Raw genomic sequence first — 20,810 nt, 5'->3', positions numbered from 1 at the left:
AAAGAAAGAAAGAAAGAAAGAAAGAAAGAAAAAAAAAATCTGAATTCTGAATCCGCTATGATCGGCGCATAACTAATTAAAATACAAAGTAAAAGGCCTCAAATTTGAAGTACAATCTGGGTTGTCTTTTTCTATCAATTCTTCAATAGGTAGATCTTGTCTTTCATAAAGACAGAGGTCAGGGATCTTGGGCCTAAAAAGGTTGGTGACCACTGCCCTAGAAGGTGCGCAAAGCGCGCTCACTTTATCACTAAAAAGCGTCACTCATCTTCGTTCATCGCGATCTTACAAAGTTCTGTTATAATCAATGAAGCGCTCTAAACTGCACAATGAATCTCTTATTTACATCGCATCTGCACTTAGTCATGAGATGATTCACGAGCGTGCAAAACTGCACTTAAAAACTGTGGCGCTTTCAGCGGTGAGTGAATTCTGACAAAACGTTTCTGATTGGCCATTGCGTTCAAGAAGTCAACAGTGACAGAAGTCTGTGATTAGTTACATTGCTCAACTCTGCAAAAACAAGTTGAGGGTATTTAGCGCTTGGCTAAGCGCTCCAGTTGTATCGGGGCCGACATCAGGGCTTCCATGATTAACAATTGGGAGGGGCAATCGTCCCACCTTATACATGGGCGACATTGGGGGGCAATGTCGCTCATGTATGTATGTGTGTGTGTGTGTGTGTGTGTGTATATATATATATATATATATATATATATATATATATATATATATATCATACACACACACACATTATATCTACTAAATTGTAGAAACTTAATTTTCTGTAAAGCTGCTTTGCATCGATTTGTATCGTGAAAAGCGCTATACAAATAAACTTGAATTGAATATATATATATATATATATATATATATATAAGTATATCTATAAGTATATCAAATATTTAATATTAGTCTGGCGAGTAAACAAAACAAATTACTAGCCAATGGAGATTCTATTGCCAAGGTGTCCATAGAGGGTTGTGAGAATATTAGTGAAGAGGATCGCGCAGAACCTGTGCAAGCACGGCTCTTACAGGACGTTTCAGAATGGTATGTTTCTTTGTTTGTTGTTGTCTCATACTTTTAGATGCGCTGTTATTTGTAAATGCTACTGTTTGTTAGCTTAATATATGTTTTTTTATCCTGAATAAAGCTTTAATAGTGCAGAATACATGATTGCGTTGTAGCATTTTTGTAACAGTAAGAAGTATTTGCCAGCAAGTATTGCTCGCTACCACGGCAACCACGTGCATGTCCATGTTTAACGCTTCTCGTAGCTATGTGAAAAATATCTGTCTGTCTATGCACATAAAGTGTATAATTGGACACAGTTCACTGATAGAGCTGGCGAGCTAATTATCTTACTGAGAGAGAGAGAGAGAGATGCAGAGCGTGTGCAGAGCAGGGGGACGCAAGGAACAGGATTAAGAACCGCTGCTTTAGAACATTGATTTTGAAATTTGTGAATCCATTAGAATCGTTAGAAGACAGAATTGCGATTCATATATGAATAGATTTTTTTTGTGCACCCCTAGTTTTGACGGCATGACAACAACTTTCCCGCTTCTCTAAAGCAGCCCAACATGGCCTCGCCCCCTTTGTTGCATGCTTTGTTGCAGGGGTTTATGTAAATGTCTGGGTTTGTGACATCACAAACCCGGGAAGTAGCTTGTTGTAGTCCCTGCAAGCCGTTTTTGTAGGCATTAAACTGCCATAATTTTAAAAGACTATACCTCCATTTGCATTTAATTTTCTGCATCTTAACTTTGCAGATATTGTTTATGCTCGAAAAGCAACATTACACACTAACTAAAGTTAAAAAAGTGAAATCACAATCAACCAACCCTTTAATTGCTTGGATGAGCTGTTTTACACATGTATTTGGCAGACTGATTTTGTTGCCATATTTAGTGCTGCTGGACTTAGTAAAATGAAATTTTATATGATAAATGATCTAAATAATGTGACACAGTAGTCTGTGGTTATGTGCCGAAGTAAGAGTAGAGTGTGTGAATAAGTGTTTACAGCTGAATGGATACAGCTTATGTTGCTTAAGTGGTTCTGTTTACAAATGTCTTACAGTTGCAGGTTTAAGGTTAATTTGGGTTATTTTGAATTTAAGGTGGATTACATGCGGATTTGCTTCTCCCTTTTCAAACCTGCTAACATACCAGATAAAGGCGCAGTTCACAGTCACATTAATTAGTCTGTGATTGGTAATAATTAATCAGCCAGCATTTGCAGACAATGGTACTTTTGTGTTGGTTCTCTCTACTTCAGTTGTTTCTTTCTTATGAATTTCAAATATATGCCCATCACGTTTCCCTTACAGCTTTTTTTCTGTTGTCCAACCGAAAGGAATAGTTCACCCAAAAATAAAAATTAGCACTCCCCCTCAGGCCATCCAAGATGTAGATGAGTTTGTTTCTTCATCACTTGCTCACCACTGAATCCTCTGCAGTGAATGGGTGCCGTCAGAATGAGATGTGGAAAAAATGATGAAAACATTACAGTAATCCTCAAGTAAACCACACGACTCCAGTACACCAATTAGTGTCTTGTGAAGCAAAAAGCTGTGTGTTTGTGATAAACAAATTCATGATTTCAACATTAAACTGTCACTTCTGGCCACAATAAAAGTCCATAATCCATAATAACGCTTCCTCCAGTGAAAAAGTCTCCTGTTGTCCTCTCACATCAGAATCCACCAATATATTTGTTTAGAACTGTTTTGCACTCTTTTTGCTTGTAAATGATGCTTTATCTGTACATATTTCTCTCCTGTTTCAGATGAGATTACTTTTTTACTGGAGAAAGCAATATTATAAATAGAAGACTTTTTAGCTGGATGCAACAGTTTGAAATTAAAAATGTCTTAATTGGATTTGTTTATTACAAACACACAGTTTGTGGATTGCTTGCATTATTTGTGGAATATTGTGATGTTTGATGACGGCACCCATTCACTGCAGAGGATCCATTGGTGAGCAAGTGATGTAATGCTAAATTTCTATAAATCTGTTCTGACAAAGAAACTAAATCGTGCATCTTGCATGGTCTGAGTAAAACATTTTTCAGCAAGTTTAAATTTTTGGTAAACTATTCCTCAAATATTTTCTCTCACTGTTCCACAAGAGCTAAATTCAGATTAGATATAATGCTGTTGCCAACACTAATGTTGATACAAAACAAACATAGATTTCCTCTTCAGCAAAAGCGCTCCACTATAAGAGGCTCAAACAGACTCGCATGACTGAAAATGCAGTCAGATTACATTACCAACAGTTTACTAAAAACATTGTGCCGTACACAACATGGAGTCCTAATTATGTGAATGTTTTCCAAGATGGTGGATCACTTTAGGAGAGTTAATGAACTAGTTCTGTTTTTAGCCAAATAACCTCCCTTTTTGCACACCGTGTTTGTGAATAGTCTGCTGATTGCGCATTGGCAGTGTTCTTCATAAGTCAGAGGTTGATGCAAACCCTGTGTAATTTGATAGTGATGTCTATTCTGCTTATCTGCAGTGGGGTGTAACCATGGAGAAAGCCAACACCAGTTTCCCCAGTTATAATGAATTAGATGACTACCTCACCAGACGCAACTCCACCTTTGTGTGGCTCCTCGTGGGTAAGTGGGCAGCTGGTGTGATTTGGAAATTGTTTTTGTTCCGCAGATCATAATTAGAAAAATGTCTAGACCAGAGGTGCCTAGTGCATCGCATTGGGCCTTAAGTTGACAAATGCACCACTTCCATTTTAGACTACTTTATTTCCACCATCTGTCTAAAATAAAATTATTTTAGTTTATTCTTTTTAATTTATGAATTTTCTTTGATCTATATGTAAACATCTTTACATATAACCGAATCCATCAAAGCCAGCTTTTGATGTTTTTGACCTAATTTATATTCGTATAACACTGTTTTTATGTGAAAATAAAGTTGGATACGTAGTTATTCACTCAATCTAGTGTTTAGCGTATAGTTGATTGATTTGTTGCTAGTGCACATTCTGCAATTACTTACCGTTTCACTGCTTTCAGAGTACACAGCCTCAGGTTGACGTGACACAATGTTCGGCACAGACACTATATTATACACTACTGTTCAAAAGTTTGGATTCAGTATTTCTTATTATATGAAATTGATACTTTTATTCAGCAAGGACACATTAAATTGTTCAATGTTAAAAAGATGCTGTTTTCTGTTCATCAAAGAATCATGTATCCTGTAAAGGTATTCAGTCATCCACAAAAAATATTAAGCTGCATAACCGTTTATACAGGAATAATAATGAGATCATTCTTGAGCAGCTTATTAGAATGATTTCTGAAAAATCACGTGACACTGAAGACTGGAGTAATGATGCTGAAAAATCAGTCTTGCCATCACAGGAATAAATTACATTTTAAAACATTTTAAATAGAAAAATGTTCTTTTAAATTGTAATAATAGTTCACAGTATTACAGTTTTTACTGTATTTTAGAATAAATAAATGCAGCCTTGGTGAGCAAAAGAGGCTTATTTAAGAAACCTTCAAAAATCTTACCAACCCCAAACTTTTAAACAGTAGTGTAGATCTCTTGCAGGTGACTAGTTTAGCTTGTGTTATTTGCTCGATAAGGCTAATACTCAGTTATTAAGGATGGTGGTTTATGTGTATATTGTGTTTGGATTTATGTTTTACACAGCCACTATTATGTCATGTGGCTGGATCATATACCTGACATACTACAATTCCCGTAATATTGGACTCATCCTCACCCTCATCATTAACCGTCTCTATAAGAATGGATACACACACATCGGTGAGTTAGCACAGTCAGCCTCAATATTGTTTTTTTTGCTAATTTTTTTCATGATTGATTTTTCTGTTTCATTTATTTATTTATTTTACAGGTTCATTTTCATTCTCTGTGCTGTCTGGCAAGGTCATGTTCCGAGATGTCTATTTCATCAATGAAGACATGTCGATCAGGTACACAACACTATGTTTCAAACTCTGTCCTTTTTATCCTCCATTGCTTTTTGACACTCTACTTATTCCTGTTGTCTGTGTGTTTTCTCATTGTTTATTGGTTATATCCCATTTTTCATTCTCTGTGCTGTCTGGCAAGGTCATGTTCCGAGATGTCTATTTCATCAATGAAGACATGTCGATCAGGTACACAACACAACACTATGTTTCAAACTCTGTCCTTTTTATCCTCCATTGCTTTTTGACACTCTACTTATTCCTGTTGTATGTGTGTTTTCTCATTGTTTATTGGTTATATCCCATCTTTATTTACTCTATTGGTAACTTTTTTTTTCCAGAATTCAAGATGGGTTACTTATATTTCGTTGGTGGAAGATGTACAACCCCAAACAGAAACAACATGGTCAGTGCAAAAGCATAACAAACAACCCACACAAATTGTGACAGATTTATGTTGTTGTTTCAGGGACATGTTTAATCTTAACATAAATCCCACAAATTTTGTGCATGTCTTTTATTTTCAATGACAATTCTCCATGAATTGTGGGTGAAATGCATGTGTATTGATGTATTGTTAGTTCTGCTGTTTCTAGACCCAAAGGCTGAGACACGGCTCTATGTCACGGTTAACGGATTTGAGTTCCATGTGTATAATCGCACGGATCTGTACACTCGGCTTCAGGAAATATTTGGCCTAGAGCCCACCCTTATCCCGCCCGACCGGGATGAGGAGAAAGGGCGAGAGCAGAGGGATAAATCCCTGGAGAGGTAAACGTTGCGCTAATACAAGAAAAAAAAAAACTGGCTATGATTCTGGTACATAAGATTAAAGGTGAAGTAATTTTTTGAATGTTGAAATGCTTGGACCAGCTTTTAATATGCAGAAACAACTACAAATAAGCTATTTATAGACTGATTTCCTCACTGACCATCCCAACATTGAAGCATTGGCCCAACCATCCATCTGTTTGCTGAATAATTGACAACAGGAAGTGTTTTTTTTGATAATTTTAAAAATGTGTAGATATTACTCATGTCACCTTCAATGTAGCAAGTGAAGATGTCAGTGTTACTTAGCAACAAAATGGGTTTGTTTAATTTTCCGACATGAACTGTTTTATATCTAGCTTCATGTTTGAGCATTTCTGCATGCAGGCAGTATTTGTGATGGCTACAAAACCATTGATTTATTGTTCCTTGAATTTTCTAAATTGAATCTAAACAATGGCTTGGAGGCATCCGCATAGTTTTTTTTCTTTAGACAGTAATGGTGCAGTACTTCATATCTGAAGGTGCTCATGAATGAAAATGTGTTTTTGTTGTTTTTGAAGTGTTCACATCAAAGCTGAGACTCAGGACACGTCATCTTCCTGGAGGTCTCTCATCCCCGTCATCAAAGTCAATATCAGTACAGTGAGTTCTGCAGACAAAGTTTCTCCCATTCTACTGTTTCCTGGCTGACATCAGCACGCTGCTACCTGCGTCATTCATACTCCATACTGTAACAAAGAATTAAATCTACTTAATATTTACCTTCCCATGCCTCAACTTCTATAACTCTCACTGGTTTTGCCCTCAGGGTCGTGTAGCATTCGGCAATCACCATCTTCCCCAGACCCTCTGTATGAATTTTGACGATGCCTTCCTGACATATGCCACCAAACCACCTAGCAGCCACTTGGATCAGTTCATGCACATTGTGAAGGGTTCTCTGGAGAACGTCCGTGTCATGCTGGTGCCCAGCCCACGATACCTGGGCCTTCAGAATGATGAGTGAGTCTAATAATCTCTAGTCTATAAGAGTTTAGATTAGATTAGATTTTTTGTCTTTGTGCAAGTACAGAGCCAGTGAAATAGCTATAATCTAACTGATGTGTAAATAGGCATACTGTATATTATTTAGGGATGGCATGAAATCACTAGGTAAGCACAATTTCTTGTGCTGGCATATTGACTATTGAAACAGACAAGCCCTTGATTTGTTCTTTGTAAATAGCCTTTTGTTTACACTATCATTCAAAAGTGTGCGGTTGCTAAGATTTTTTTTATGGTTTTGAAAGAATTCTTTATGCTCCCCAGGGTTGCTTTTATTTGATTAAAATTTTCTATGGTTCTTTGATTAATAGAAATGTCAAAAGAACTGTATTCATTAAGACATTTTATTATTATAACGACATCTTAAGACAGAAATTCGGATAGGTTCATGAGTGCAAAATGCATCATTAATATCTCTGGTGATTTTCTGTTTTTAGACTTTACATTTAAATTGCATATATTTCTGAAAAGGTAAAAACTGGCATTTGGATAACACACATGGCTTCAAAGCTGATTTTATAATGTCTTTAAATAATATTAAGTGCAGATGGTATAAAGTATAGATGGCCAATGACCAGTTCAGTGCAAATGGCATGTAGCAAATAGAGAAGGTGCTGTGTACAAGTGATAATGAGGTATATGTGGCCGTTGACCATTACAGTGCACATGACATGGTGTATAAATAGAAAATAGGAGAATATGGCAATATGACTGGATTGATGCAGGATAACGGGCTATAATAAATTGCAAATCACCACTACAGTTCAAGTGACATAGAGATGATTTAAAAAAAAAATTTCCACAGGGAAATACTAGGAAGACATTTATACTTATACACACAAAACAATATGGTCGGATATTAAAGTATACAATTTATAACTGAAATAAATAACAAGTGACCATTGCAGTGCAATATCACATGGTTAAAATAGAGCACTGAGTGGCACAGTGTTAAAATAATGCAGAGTTCAAAAATTGTGAAAATAGTGCAAATCTGCAAACTGGCAGAAATGCAGAACAGATTGTTCAGCTACAGATATAAAGATGCGAAGGACACTTTTTTTTTTTTTTTGAGTTGTATAGTGAGAGTACGGTAGTCTTTCCCTGCATCATGACAATGAATTTACTCTACTGTATGTGTGTATTATGTAAATATAATTATCAAAGGTTCTTAATGTGCTGTTTTGCACACAAAGGTTTATTTAAGTAATCAGAGCTGTTCATTTGTTCCATTAGTTACAACAATTATACGCACTGATCTGTGCAATTTAATTTAAATTGAAAGTAATATTGACATAATGACCTGAACGTTAATTGCTTATTGTATAGATAAGCTCTTTCCTATTTCATTTATGGTTTATCTGAAAGTAAGCATGGGTTCGTTTTCATTGATGTAATGAATTGGTATGCAAGAAGATTAGTCTTGATTGTTAGCTGCTCGATTGGTAATGATTAGTGATCTGTTAGAGCGATGTAGATGTTGTTTAAAGAGTGATTTCCTGTCTCTAGACCTCCCAGGCTCATGGGAGAGGGCTTTGTGGTCATGCAGTCGAATGATGTCGACATCTACTACTACCAGGATGAACCAGGTAATCATTGTGACTGGTTAATCTTTTTGTCTTTCAATATTTTGTGAATAAAGGTTTGGTGATGTTTTTTGGTATATTGGGATAAACAGTGATATTTTGTGTTTTTGCAAATGTTTGTGTGTTTTTTTTAGGTTTGGTCCCAGAGGAACTGGAGAGTGGAGATACAGAAGCCTGCTCTGAAGATGCCCAGCTACAGGACTTGCCTCCATGCTGGGGTTTGGACATCGTGTGTGGCAAAGGAACAGACTTTAACTATGGCCCATGGGCCGACAGACAGAGGTACAGGCACACGCTCACATGGTTGTAGTTTGGTTTGTGGTTTTATTGTTCAGGTTGTGGAAGGCTTATTAAAGCTACTACATTTATGTGACATTCTGTTTTTCTGGTCAGTATTGCTGTTTGATTATTATTACTAATGTAATAGACAGCAGCAGGAATAGACCTTTTTGTCTCAGCTATTTACATTTAGTAATTTACTATTGGTTCACTACTGTTTAAAGGTTTGAGGTCAGTAGGAAGTCTTTTATGCTTACCAAGGCTGCATTCATTTGATCGAAATTACAGTAATAACAGTGATATTGTAAAATATTCTTACTAAAAAAAATGTTTCCAGTTTTTATATATTTTTAAATAAATTGTATTAATGCTTACCAAGGCTGCATTCATTTGATCGAAATTACAGTAATAACAGTGATATTGTAAAATATTATTACTAAAAAAAATGTTTCCAGTTTTTATATATTTTTAAATAAATTGTATTACTGTGATGACAAAGCTGAATTTTCAGCATCATTACTCCAGTCTTCAGTGTCACATGATCCTTCAGAAATCATTCTGCTTATTAATATTTCTTATTATTGAAAACTGTTGTGCTACAGGTTTCTTTGATGAATAGAAAGTTCAAAAGAACAGCATTTATTTAAAATAGAAGTCTTTTGTAGCATTATAAATGTCTTAATTATCTTGATCAATTTAAATTTCAAAGAAATTCTTACTGACCCCAATGGTTTTAATCATCCATTCTCATTACATTGTGATCTGACCCCTACAGAGACAGCCTGTGGAAGTTCTTCCTGCCTGCAGACTATCAGCCAATGAAAGTGAGCGATGTTTCCACACCAGGCAAACCCCGACAGATCCTTGCCTTTGAGCTGCGTATGAACATCATAGCTGATGCAACAATAGACCTGCTATTCACAAAGAACAGGGTATTTACACACATACACACCTAATTCATTTCTGAGTGGCACACTCCTATGCATAAACGTTTGCTAGGGCAAAGTTTGCTTGCATTCATAGGAACAATGTGTACCCTCTTTTGTCTTTGTTTACTTACTAACCCATAATCCATTTGTCTTGACAGGAGACTAATGCGGTCCATGTGAATGTAGGAGCAGGTTCTTACCTCGAGGTCAACATACCCATGACTGTTGGGGAGAATGGTAACTTCCAAACTTTTATGAAAAATAACAGTAGTTAATGAGGGTGACATTTGACCGTTTTTGTTTGTTTAATATAAATTAACTTGACTCATTATTATTATTATTACGAACTGCAGTTTTGCCTTCATGAGTTTTATATCATACTATTTCTAACCCATTTTTGCCTTTCTATTTCTCTACGTTTAGGTTATTCTCCCACAGTTAAAGGCCAGTTATTACATGTAGATGCAACCAGCAGTATGCTGTACAGGACACTGCTAGAGGCTGAAATGCTTGCTGTGAGTGCAGCACATGATTTATAAGTGTTATGCAAAACTATATGTTTTCAAAATTGACTAGTCAGTCTTAAAGATGCACTGGATAATTAGACTGGTTTAAGGTCATGTTTACCAGACCTGATCAGACAGACTCCAAGCGTAGCCCTTCAGTACGCTGAGTAACTTGAAACTTTTAGTGCACAGAACTGATAATCTTCTGAAAATTGGAACATTGCTTGCTGCAGGCGATTTGAGATCTGACAGTAATTGTCTTGAAATTTATTGTTGAAGATGGGAAATTTGTTACAAAACATGAATTTAGAGTAGTAATATTTGTAATAATTCAGATATTGCATATTGCGAGGCCCTTTTCCACTTTACTGACATTCACCCACGCAGCACTTTGGGGAGGGTTGTAGCATCAGCATAGAAGTGTATTGGGCTTTTAAAACAAGTGATGAATATAAATTCTGAATTATTTGAATGATAATTGTAATAGTATGTATAATGAAAACAATTAAGTCTACACAATTGCTTAAATGTCCTTGTAGATGTCTTAATTATTCTGCCCTAAAGCTAAGCTGGATAAACCTTACTGAATGCTAACCGCTGGCCTTGAACTCCTCAGTTCCATGTCATAGCCAGCTATCCACGCGTGTGGAACATGCCCCAGTCCTGGCAGTGTGAGATTGAGGTTTACAAAGCCACGTACCACTTCATCTATGCACAGAAGAACTTCTTCACAGGTAACGTTTCTCTCTTACCTGTAACTAATGTGTCTAAAGTCCATCCTCCGGTTGAGCTCCTCCTGTTGTGATCTGCAGATCTGATCAAGGACTGGGCCAGCGACAGTGAACCGGACATCTACTCATTCGTTCCATATTCGTGGAAGTTTAAGATACTCTTTCACCAGTTTGAGATGATTTGGGCTGCCAATCAGCACAACTGGATTGACTGCTCCACCAAACAGCAGGAGAACGGTGAGAGAGACTTTCATAATGAATGTGACACTGGAAAATAAACTAATATAGTGTTTGAGACATGTGAACACTATATGAAATCTAACAAATTAATAAGGCTTTGTATACACACTGTCATTTTGATAGTGATTTAGGAAAATGTAAAAGACAAAAGTGATGTGATGTTGCATACACATAATATCCTGAATGACGGGAGTTTAGATTGAATTTGTTAGATTTTTTTTGTATGTAATGTTTATTTATTTACATACTTGCTGGTTGATTGAATATTGAATGCTAATAATAATAAACTGTTTGTATTCTACCATTTATGAAAATTTTAGGAAATGCAGCTCAAAGTGCTTTAAAATAAAAATATTACAATAACTTCACAGGAGAACAAATAAAATTACTGTAATTAATATAACATATGATACAAGATGGAACACAATTTATAATGATAATAAAAGATAAAGGTAGTTTACATAAAATGCATAATAAAAAATGTAAGTTGTCCATCAAAGTACACATGTATATGATCACATATGTGTAATAATATAGTTATAATAAAAGAAAATATACTACAAAGAACGTTTCAGAGAAGTTATTTTTAGTGCCAAACTAAAAAGATACATTTTTAGCTTTCTTTTGAAAATATTTAGCTTATTATTTTTTCATTTTTAAATGTATTTTCTGCTCAAACTATCTTAGTTACTTTAATACTTTGTTATAGTAGTGCCAAATGAAAGGATTTTAGACTGTAAAACAAAGCACCAAGCACTTCTAAACATAATGTGGAATCAGTTTGACTTTTTTCTTGATTTCTGAATAACTTCGAACATATTCATGCTCTTTGTCTGTAGTTTATCTCGCTGCCTGTGGGGAAACGCTGAATATTGACTTCACTTTGCCATTTCACGATTTTATCCCGGCCACCTGTAACACACGTTTCTGTTTGAGAGTGAGTGTACACCCTTGCAAACATTTACACGCACTTGTCTGTTGTGCTGAATGATGTGTGATCAAGCATTACAACCTTACAATATATGACATTAAAACATAAGCGGCCACCTAAGTCTCCTCTGAATGACACTGAACTCTCATACAGGCTGAGGACACAGATATGCGCTTGTGTCTGCCTGACTGTCACCCCAGCCGGTACCCGCTGCTCACCCTCACTAAGGATTACCAGCACTGTAAGACCCCTCCAGACAAAAATATGCCAGCAGAAGGGCAAGGAGCACCTCCCAAAAACAACAAACCCCGCTGGAGGAACATGACTCATGCAGAGTAAGAGCGCACCATTGATCTATTTCTGTCCCTTCTTTTCTGCGTCCTCTCACTTGCGCTGCTCTTTGACACTTCTGTTGTGTTTATATGTGTGTGTTTTTGTTTCCAGGGCTGGTTGGGTGGACTGCTGGAGTGTGCCGAACTTCATGCTGATTATAGACTATACTTGGCATCCCATCTACCCTCAGAAGACTGACCAGCAGCTCAAACAATCATGTAAGCTTTTGAATAAAATAATAAACTTATTGTATAGATATTGTGAAGATTCTGTAGACACGCCTACTTCTTTATTGGTAGTTCTGCATTCTCCATCAAATCAAGTGGAAATATCTAGTTGAAAATTCTTAAGCATTTTGGAGCATGTAGCCCAAGCTGCATCTGGCTAACTGTTTTTGATCCTGTCAGTAACATGTTTCTCTCAATAAACAAGACAGGCATGTGTAAATGTGGAAGTAACTATGAATACTCGTGACAGATCCTGATATAAAAAAACGAATACCAAATGTTTTAACTAGAAATTTATGTGAATGTTGTCATAAGTTCGCTTATAAGTGATAATATTTCAAGTTATTGTAATTCTGTAATTGTTAATAAATAATAAATAAAAACAATCAGATAATTTGCAGTTTAGACCTGGCTTTCAATTATACTGAAATGAGGTATGCCATTAATTACTCATTTTATCCCAAGCAATTGAAAATAAAATCTGTGTAACAGAGGCACGAGTTTCAGTTCTAGTATCATTGATACTGGTCTTCATTCATAATACAAGTTTTTAAAATATAAAATATTTGAAATAATATCTTTCTGTTGTTCTACAATCATTTGGAGATTCATTGTGAAAAATATATTTGAATAATCACGGTTAATTACAGAAAAATGTGCAATTAATTAGTTAAATTTTTTTTGATTGTTTCACAGCACTAAAACATTTAATTAAAATGTTAGTTTTGTAAAAAATTCATGTGTAGGCAGTAGGCACCATTTTATATTTGTCCATAAAAATAATTTCAAGCATTTAAGCAAAATACTTTGATCGTGAGATGCACCGGTTCAGTCAGGTGTGTCAAAACTTTAGACGTGCCTTGTATATGTTTACTTTTAAAATCTCTCTTGCTGTTTTTACTTGCAAAGTACATTTATTAACCTGACCTTTTTACACTTCACTTTACGTTACGTGTAGTGTCCGAAATAGAGGAGTCCATGCTGTCAGCACTGCGACCGCCAGAACACGTTCCACCTGTGCCTCCTCCACCTCGAATCTCCTCTGACCCCAGCTTGTTGCCCCCTGACCGCTTACATGTGGAGATGGAGCTGAGCCCAGACTCCCACATCACCCTTTATGGCCCCCTCCTCCGAGCGCTGGTGTCCATCAAGGTACACATTATTTATATATGCATCATGTTTGCTCACATATGGGTTCAGGATTCTTAAACTGAGCAGATGTATCACTAAAACCACTAACTTATGTTTATTTAAACGAACTTGTGTCCTTCACAACACACTCCTCTTTTCCTTATAATGATGGATTCAAATGAGGACGACTGAATAATGACACTTTTTTTTTTTTGGCTGCAATATTCCATTAAAATGGTGGTTGTTGTTGTTTTGATCTGTGCAGGAGAACTACTTTGGAGAGGACGACATGTACACAGACTTTGAGGAGTCTCTATCCAGCCCTGTGCTGAGCTCCTACTCTTCTTCATCTGGTTGGACCGGGGTGGGTCTGGCGGAGAACCGCTCTAAAGACACACCCCACCCTCTCTCCCTACGGCCCTGGGACATCACCGTACTCATCAATCTGCACAAAGTCCATGGACGACTTCCAACGGTCAGTACCTATTCAGTGATTTCATTCATAGGAGCCAAAGTGATGACATGTCATGATTGTGAGCCTACTCTTTTGATGCCTTGCAGGCACTGATATTTTCCTTCAGGAATCGCAAGTGTGGTTGTAAATCTTATTTGTTCTCTCTTTACAGCACTGTAGCAGTGATGGCCCAGAGGGTCCTACAGGCTTCCTGGAGCGCCTGTGTTTTGAGATGAAAAAGGGTTATAAGGAGACAATGCTACAGCTTGTTCTCTCGCCTCTACATGTGTTTGTCAGTGATAACTATCAGGTGAGAGTGGGAGGAGGTGACCTTGTTCATATTCTCTCAGGTGCTGGTATTTAAAGTTCTCGTGATATTTCTGTTTTGTGTAATTTATTCCTGTGTGTGTGTAGCGGCCTGCTGTTGATGCTGTGTTGCGAGATGGCCATCTGAGCCTCTCGGGGTTGCAGATGAGAGCCCACGCTATGTTCTCAGCGGAAGGCTTACCAGCGGGCAGTGACACACTCGAATATGCTTGGCTCATCGATGTTCAAGCTGGAGCTCTTACAGGAAGAGTCAGTGTGCCACAGGTGACTAATTTATTTTGACACTACAAAAGGGATGCATGACTTTTTTAAAGGAATTTTTCTAGTAATGTCTGTGGCTTGATGACCTCGCACATATATTTTGACACATCACTCATTGTGTTTGAATGAAAATGTTCTCAGTAATTACACTTTTAATAGAAGTGTAGCAGGCGTGTGGACTGGAGCGTTTAAAAGAATGTGAAGGTTGGATTTTTGTTAAAGCGCTTGAATGAAAACTTTCTGTGAGATTTATATATTGTTAAGCATAGTAGTCATCTTAAATATCTTCTTTTAGCTAATTAATTTCAAAAGTGAACAAATAGTACATAGACATCAAAAAGTAAAAATAAAGCTCGTTTTAAATGCTTGTTTTTGTCTTGTTTACCTTCACAGCCCGTCAGTAAGCCTCAAGTACCAATCAAAAAAGTTACATTTATTTAAAATGTCAAACCAAAAGATCTTTTATAGTTGTTGTTGTAATATTGTAAAAAAAAAATTATTTCATTATTTTGTTAATTATTTACTATGCATATAACTGATGCTGATATGGCAATTAAAATGCATTAGTCATTGTGATTAATATGATATATTTATCTATAAATATGATCCTAACAAATAACAAACCTTTATTTTTTTTTATCTCTAAAAAGCTACTGAATGTGTCACCAAAAGGGATTAGTCAAGATGATTATTTTAATCTACTCACAGCATTAATCACTGTTTGTATGCATTTGGTGCAGCAGATGTGATCTGGTAGTGTTTGTGTTTCAGTGTGCGTCTCTTCTGGAGTGGGGCGAGAGCTTTGTGTTTCATGTAGTGTCCCGAGAGTTCCAGCTCCAGCAGCCAAAACCATCTGTCACCTGCCAACATGGAGTTGATCGTAGAGTCTGTGGTGCCAAGGTATCGTAGAAACACGCACATCTGCACTGTCATATTCACATCAATTTCAAAACGACTACACAACTGAGTGTGTGTCTGTACGTGTAGCATGCAGCCCTGCCTGGTCCCTGTCGCACATCAGAGGATCTGAAGTACACCATGACTCGACTAACAGTTGACGGAGCTCAGGTTTTCATTGTTGAACATGGCTGTGCAGCCAATATTAAGGTATGATTAGCGATTGATCAGATGGCAATACAGCTATTGATAGAGCATGCAACACTAAAGACTAATTTAGCTTCACATCACAGGAATAAATTGCATTTTAAAATATATTCAAATAGAAATATTCACTTTTTTGATCAAATAAATGCACTTCTTTCAAAAACATTAAATAATGTTAATTATTCCAAACTTTTGACCAGTAGTGTATGTATGTTTGCCCATCAGACCGGAGCCTTGCGGTTGGCCACATGTAATTTGCATACAGCTGCTGTCGGCGAAGGCATCAGTGCCGTTCTGCAAGACGTAGTGATCGCTCAATTCATCGAGCAACAGGAAGTTGCACGGCTTGGCCTGCCTCCACCCCTCCTTCGGCGTTCCGATTGGCTTGAAGCCGGTTCGGTGACCTTTAACCTCGTCACGGCTGATGTGGCATTGGCCGCTGACCATCCAGCCAAATATGAGGTCCAGAGGCAGTTCCTGGAGCTTCATGACATGAAAACAAAAAGGTCCATGTGTATCTTTTATGATTTAATTTTTTTGTATTGCTTAAAGGGTTAGTTCACCCAAAAATTCTGTCATTAATTACTCACCCTCATGTCGTTCTAAACCCGTAAGACCTCCGTTCATCTTCGGAAAACACAAATTAAGATATTTTTGATGAATTCTGAGCGCTCTCTGATCATCCCATAGATAACAATGTAATTACCACGATCAAGGTCCAGAAACAAGGTCCAACTGTCACAGAATAGCATACGCTGTTTACGTTCAGTGGATACTCTCCAAAATGGCACCAGGGTGACGCAGAGTAGACTAATTGTTGAATAAAGTCGTTATTTTTGTTTTCTTTGTGTACAAAAAGTAATCTCGTAGCTTCGAAAAATTACGGTTGAACCCCTGGTGTCACATGGATTATTTTACCGATCTCCTTGCTACGTTTCTGGACCTTGATCATGGTAATTACATTGTTGTCTATGGAGGGTCAGAGAGCTCTCAGAATTCATCAAAAATATCTTAATTTGTGTTCCGAAGATGAATGGAGGTCTTACAGATTTAAAACGACATGAGGGTGAGGAATTAAAGGGTTAGTTCACCCAAAAATGAAAATTAGCCTGTGTTTTACTCACCCTCAAAGCATCCTAGGTGTATGTGACTTTCTTCTTTCAGACGAATCCAATTGGAGTTATATAAAAAATTGTCCTGGCCCCTCCAAGCCTTTCAATGGGGGTAAGCGGGTGTTGGTTGTCAGCAGTTCAGAAGATGTGAAATAAAGGCCTCCTGTAGCGAATCCATGCATTTTTGTAAGATAAATATCCATATTTCAAATGTAATAAACACTTTTTTCTCACTTCCGCTGACTGGTACGCGGAAGACGTTCAGGCGGATGATGTAGGCGCAGTGCGCGCGCCTCTGAGAAATGCATGAGCAAAGGAAACAAACAAACTCCTTACTTTAGCAAAGGAAAACCAGTCTCCTCTTGGATTATATCGAAATCCTCTGACGTTTTTCTTTACAAATCCTCGTTTTGTGCTTCTAGTTCGTGAACGGCGTTTTGTGTTGTTTTGTCTATGTGTTCGCCACTAATCACGCTACACCGACGTCTTGCGTCATCTGCCTGCTTGGCTTCCACGTACGACAGTCAGCGGAAGTGAGAAAAAAGTGTTTATTACATTTGAAATATGGATATTTATCTTACAAAAATGCATGGATTCGCTACAGGAGGCCTTTATTCACCCCCCGGAGCCATGTGAGGGACGTTTTATTATGGATGCGCGCACTTTATTTCACGTCTTCTGAACTGTTGACAACCAACACCCGCTTACCCCCATTGAAGGCTTAGAGGGGCCAGGACAATTTTTTATATAACTCCAATCGGATTCGTCTGAAAGAAGAAAGTCACATACACCTAGGATGCTTTGAGGGTGAGTAAAACACAGTCTAATTAAAATTTTTGGGTGAACTATCCCTTTAGTGTGCAGGCAAACATATGTCAATATCAATGTAAATTTTATATCTATAGCACAACTAAACACAACAGCATTTGACCAGTGTGCTTTACACCAATGCAAGAGATAGTAAAAAAATATCAATATATAAATAAGAAAACCATAAAAACGAAACCAATCATATTTCCTGTGTGTTTTAGACTTTGGTTCCTTTGGCCTGAGGAGAAATACAAGCGAAGCCGTAATCGCTGTGGTTGTCTTGGTGGATGTCGTTTTTTTGGCGGCTCAGTTGGTGGCCTGGACTTCTTCCGCTTGGAGGAAATTACACCCCCTTCAAGCTCCGCCTTCTCTAGCATCAGTGCAGAGAGTGACATGTCCTACGGCCAATCATTATTACATCCAGGAGAATGGATCGTCACTAAGGAAACTCCTAAACTCTCAGACGGTAAGTTTTGTTTGTGGCTATTATGATGCTGATTGGTTATCAAGAGAACTGTACTTATTGATTGGTTTAATTGAAGCTAAAGGTATTGCTATGCGGCGAGAAACGTGTTCCCCTGCTCCGATGGTGGACTTGGAGAGACGTGGCCAGCACCTCAGTCTGCACGTACCTCTGCTCTCTCACAGCTCTGCCTCTTCCTCTGAGGAAAACTCTTCCTCCAGTGCTGCCTTGCCTCTGTTAGCTGGAGAACGAGAGAGTCCCTCCCCCTCAACAGAGTGAGTCAGACACATGTGCTCCTGTATCATATAGAACATTTCCAGTCCCATAACCAATTTATATCTCAATTGTGAGTTTATTTCTTGCAATTGGACATTTATATATCTCACAATTTCATTTTTATTTCTTATTTTAAACTTCTCACAATGGTCGGCGCCGACATACACCGCTGTTGAGCTACGGGTGTCCCGAGTTCGAATTCTGACTCAAAGGACCTTTCTCGATCCCAGTTCTGATCTGTCCTGTCATAATAAAGGCAAAAAAGACCTTTATCTCACAATTTTTTACTATATGGCGTAAATGGGCTTCTATAAGCCAACCTGTCATTTGAACAATCAATCATTAAATACACTATTGTTTAAAAATTTGTGGTTGGTAATATGAAAAAAAAAGGTTGCTCACCAAGGCTGTCACAGTAGTTTTTTTTTTTTTTTTTTATGAAACCGGTTCTGAATAAAAGCAGTTCTTGATCCCACTCTACACTTTCTTTTACTCTAGTGTTTGAATGTGTATTTTACTGTGTGTGTGTGTGTTTGTGTGTTTTACAGGTTAATGAATGTAACCACTGACGGTCCAATTCCTGAGGGTCCACCCTTGCGCTCTCCACTCCGCTCTCCTCTCAAGCGCCAGTCATCTGTCCAATTAGCTCGCCTCGGCAGCACCAAGAGCCTATCGGCTGCCGTCTTCGTAGAGAAAGCCACGCCTCCTACTGGTGTGCAGTTTAGCAGTGAGGTTTCCCGTAGCGACGAGAATGTTCTGGACTCGCCAAGGCAGAGAAGAAGCTACGGGTCATTTCCTTTCACTCCATCAGCTGATTCTAGCACATTCCATCAGTACCGCTCAGTTGACTCCTCCATGTCTGTGGCTGACAGTGAAGCCTACTTTAGCGCTAACGAGGAGTTTGAGCCAATCAGTAGCGATGAAGGTCCAGGTACCTATCCAGGGAGGAAACGCAGACGGAGACAACAGGGTCAGCCTCACACAGAACACAGTCGTACATCTATATACCACAGTGTGGAAGGACCTCTTTCAACCGCTGAGACCCGCACACCTCTGCTGCCTAGCCACACTTCTCAAGCCTCATTTGTCTCTGCACTTGGATTGGAGGAAGAGGGCTCTATTGAAACCGAGAAGGTGGAGCCTGGCCTCCTGACAACACAGCCACATTTAATGGCTTTATACCAAAATTACCTTGCACATTATCATGTTTCAAACTGGGCTGTTAAGCAGCCAACCAATAAGAGAACGTCTAAGTCATCGCTGCATCGTCCGCTTGACCTTGACACGCCTACAAGTGAGGAGAGCTCTGCCTCCTTTGACCAGTTGTCCATCCCGTCTTTTAAGGTTTATATTTGAATGTTTTTCTTTATCGTTATAGATTATTTATGCAGTTGTGAATCCGAGCTAGATGAATCTTATAAAGAAATGTCCTGGTCATATTTCAGCAACAATATCAAAGAAAAAATTATTATGATTTGTATACATACAATTAAGTCTATTTATACAGTAAATATTATTATAAATATACTTTTTTCCCCTGACAATTAAGGAACCCTTCCCAAATTAATAGTACTTTATGAATGTAAATGAAAATGAATGAACTATATATTAAACATATTGTGTAAATATAAAAATTATTTTTATGAAGCATCAAGCACTCTCCTTAAATTAATATAAATATATAATTGTAACTTATATAATATATATATATATATAGATATACATTTATAAAATATATTGTAAAGTGTGTGTGTGTGTATATATATATATATATATATATATATATAATTATTAGAAAGCATGATTATTGCACAGGTGTGGGCTCAGGGAAGCTCACCTGCATGCTCGTCGTCCTCATCGGGGTCTCGACCTGACTGCAGTTCGTCATCATAACTGACTTGAGTGGTCAAATGCTCACATTCGATGGCGTCTGGTACTTTGGAGAGGTGTTCGCTTCACGGATGAATCCCAGTTTTCACTGTACAGGGCAGATGGCAGACAGCGTGTATGGCGTCGTGTGGGTGAGCGGTTTGCTGATGTCAATGTTGTGGATCAAGTGGCCCATGGTGGTGGTGGGGTTATGGTATGGGCAGGCGTATGTTATGGACAACGAACACAGGTGCATTTTATTGATGGCATTTTGAATGCACAGAGATACCGTGACGAGATCCTGAGGCCCATCGTTGTGCCATTCATCCACAACCATCACCTCATGTTGCAGCATGATAATGCATGGCCCCATGTTGCAAGGATCTGTACACAATTCCTGGAAGCTGAAAACATCCCAGTTCTTGCATGGCCAGCATACTCAC

At 37.9% G+C, this 20,810-nt stretch overlaps 1 protein-coding gene across 1 annotated transcript in view; it reads left to right on the top strand.

The window, feature by feature from the left end:
- kiaa1109 (KIAA1109 ortholog) overlaps window positions 1–20,810 on the top strand; it is a 74,679-nt gene that overhangs the window by 13,511 nt on the left and 40,358 nt on the right. The window contains exons 2-28 of the mRNA XM_016240143.1: window positions 3,531–3,633; window positions 4,697–4,813; window positions 4,905–4,983; window positions 5,322–5,386; window positions 5,577–5,751; window positions 6,315–6,396; window positions 6,563–6,756; window positions 8,308–8,387; window positions 8,519–8,666; window positions 9,439–9,595; window positions 9,751–9,829; window positions 10,016–10,107; window positions 10,715–10,832; window positions 10,911–11,066; window positions 11,909–12,006; window positions 12,154–12,335; window positions 12,445–12,551; window positions 13,519–13,712; window positions 13,957–14,166; window positions 14,318–14,455; window positions 14,560–14,736; window positions 15,505–15,633; window positions 15,721–15,840; window positions 16,063–16,343; window positions 17,981–18,225; window positions 18,302–18,497; window positions 19,047–19,842. Of these exons, the coding sequence (XP_016095629.1) occupies window positions 3,543–3,633; window positions 4,697–4,813; window positions 4,905–4,983; window positions 5,322–5,386; window positions 5,577–5,751; window positions 6,315–6,396; window positions 6,563–6,756; window positions 8,308–8,387; window positions 8,519–8,666; window positions 9,439–9,595; window positions 9,751–9,829; window positions 10,016–10,107; window positions 10,715–10,832; window positions 10,911–11,066; window positions 11,909–12,006; window positions 12,154–12,335; window positions 12,445–12,551; window positions 13,519–13,712; window positions 13,957–14,166; window positions 14,318–14,455; window positions 14,560–14,736; window positions 15,505–15,633; window positions 15,721–15,840; window positions 16,063–16,343; window positions 17,981–18,225; window positions 18,302–18,497; window positions 19,047–19,842 (4,506 nt within the window). The 5' untranslated portion in view covers window positions 3,531–3,542. The remainder of the gene's footprint in view (window positions 1–3,530; window positions 3,634–4,696; window positions 4,814–4,904; window positions 4,984–5,321; window positions 5,387–5,576; window positions 5,752–6,314; window positions 6,397–6,562; window positions 6,757–8,307; window positions 8,388–8,518; window positions 8,667–9,438; window positions 9,596–9,750; window positions 9,830–10,015; window positions 10,108–10,714; window positions 10,833–10,910; window positions 11,067–11,908; window positions 12,007–12,153; window positions 12,336–12,444; window positions 12,552–13,518; window positions 13,713–13,956; window positions 14,167–14,317; window positions 14,456–14,559; window positions 14,737–15,504; window positions 15,634–15,720; window positions 15,841–16,062; window positions 16,344–17,980; window positions 18,226–18,301; window positions 18,498–19,046; window positions 19,843–20,810) is intronic.

The sequence above is a fragment of the Sinocyclocheilus grahami genome, unplaced genomic scaffold, assembly GCF_001515645.1.
Source record: "Sinocyclocheilus grahami isolate Dianchi unplaced genomic scaffold, SAMN03320097.WGS_v1.1 scaffold583.1, whole genome shotgun sequence".
Classification (NCBI taxonomy): domain Eukaryota; kingdom Metazoa; phylum Chordata; class Actinopteri; order Cypriniformes; family Cyprinidae; genus Sinocyclocheilus; species Sinocyclocheilus grahami.
This window is presented reverse-complemented; position numbering and strand designations above follow the sequence as displayed.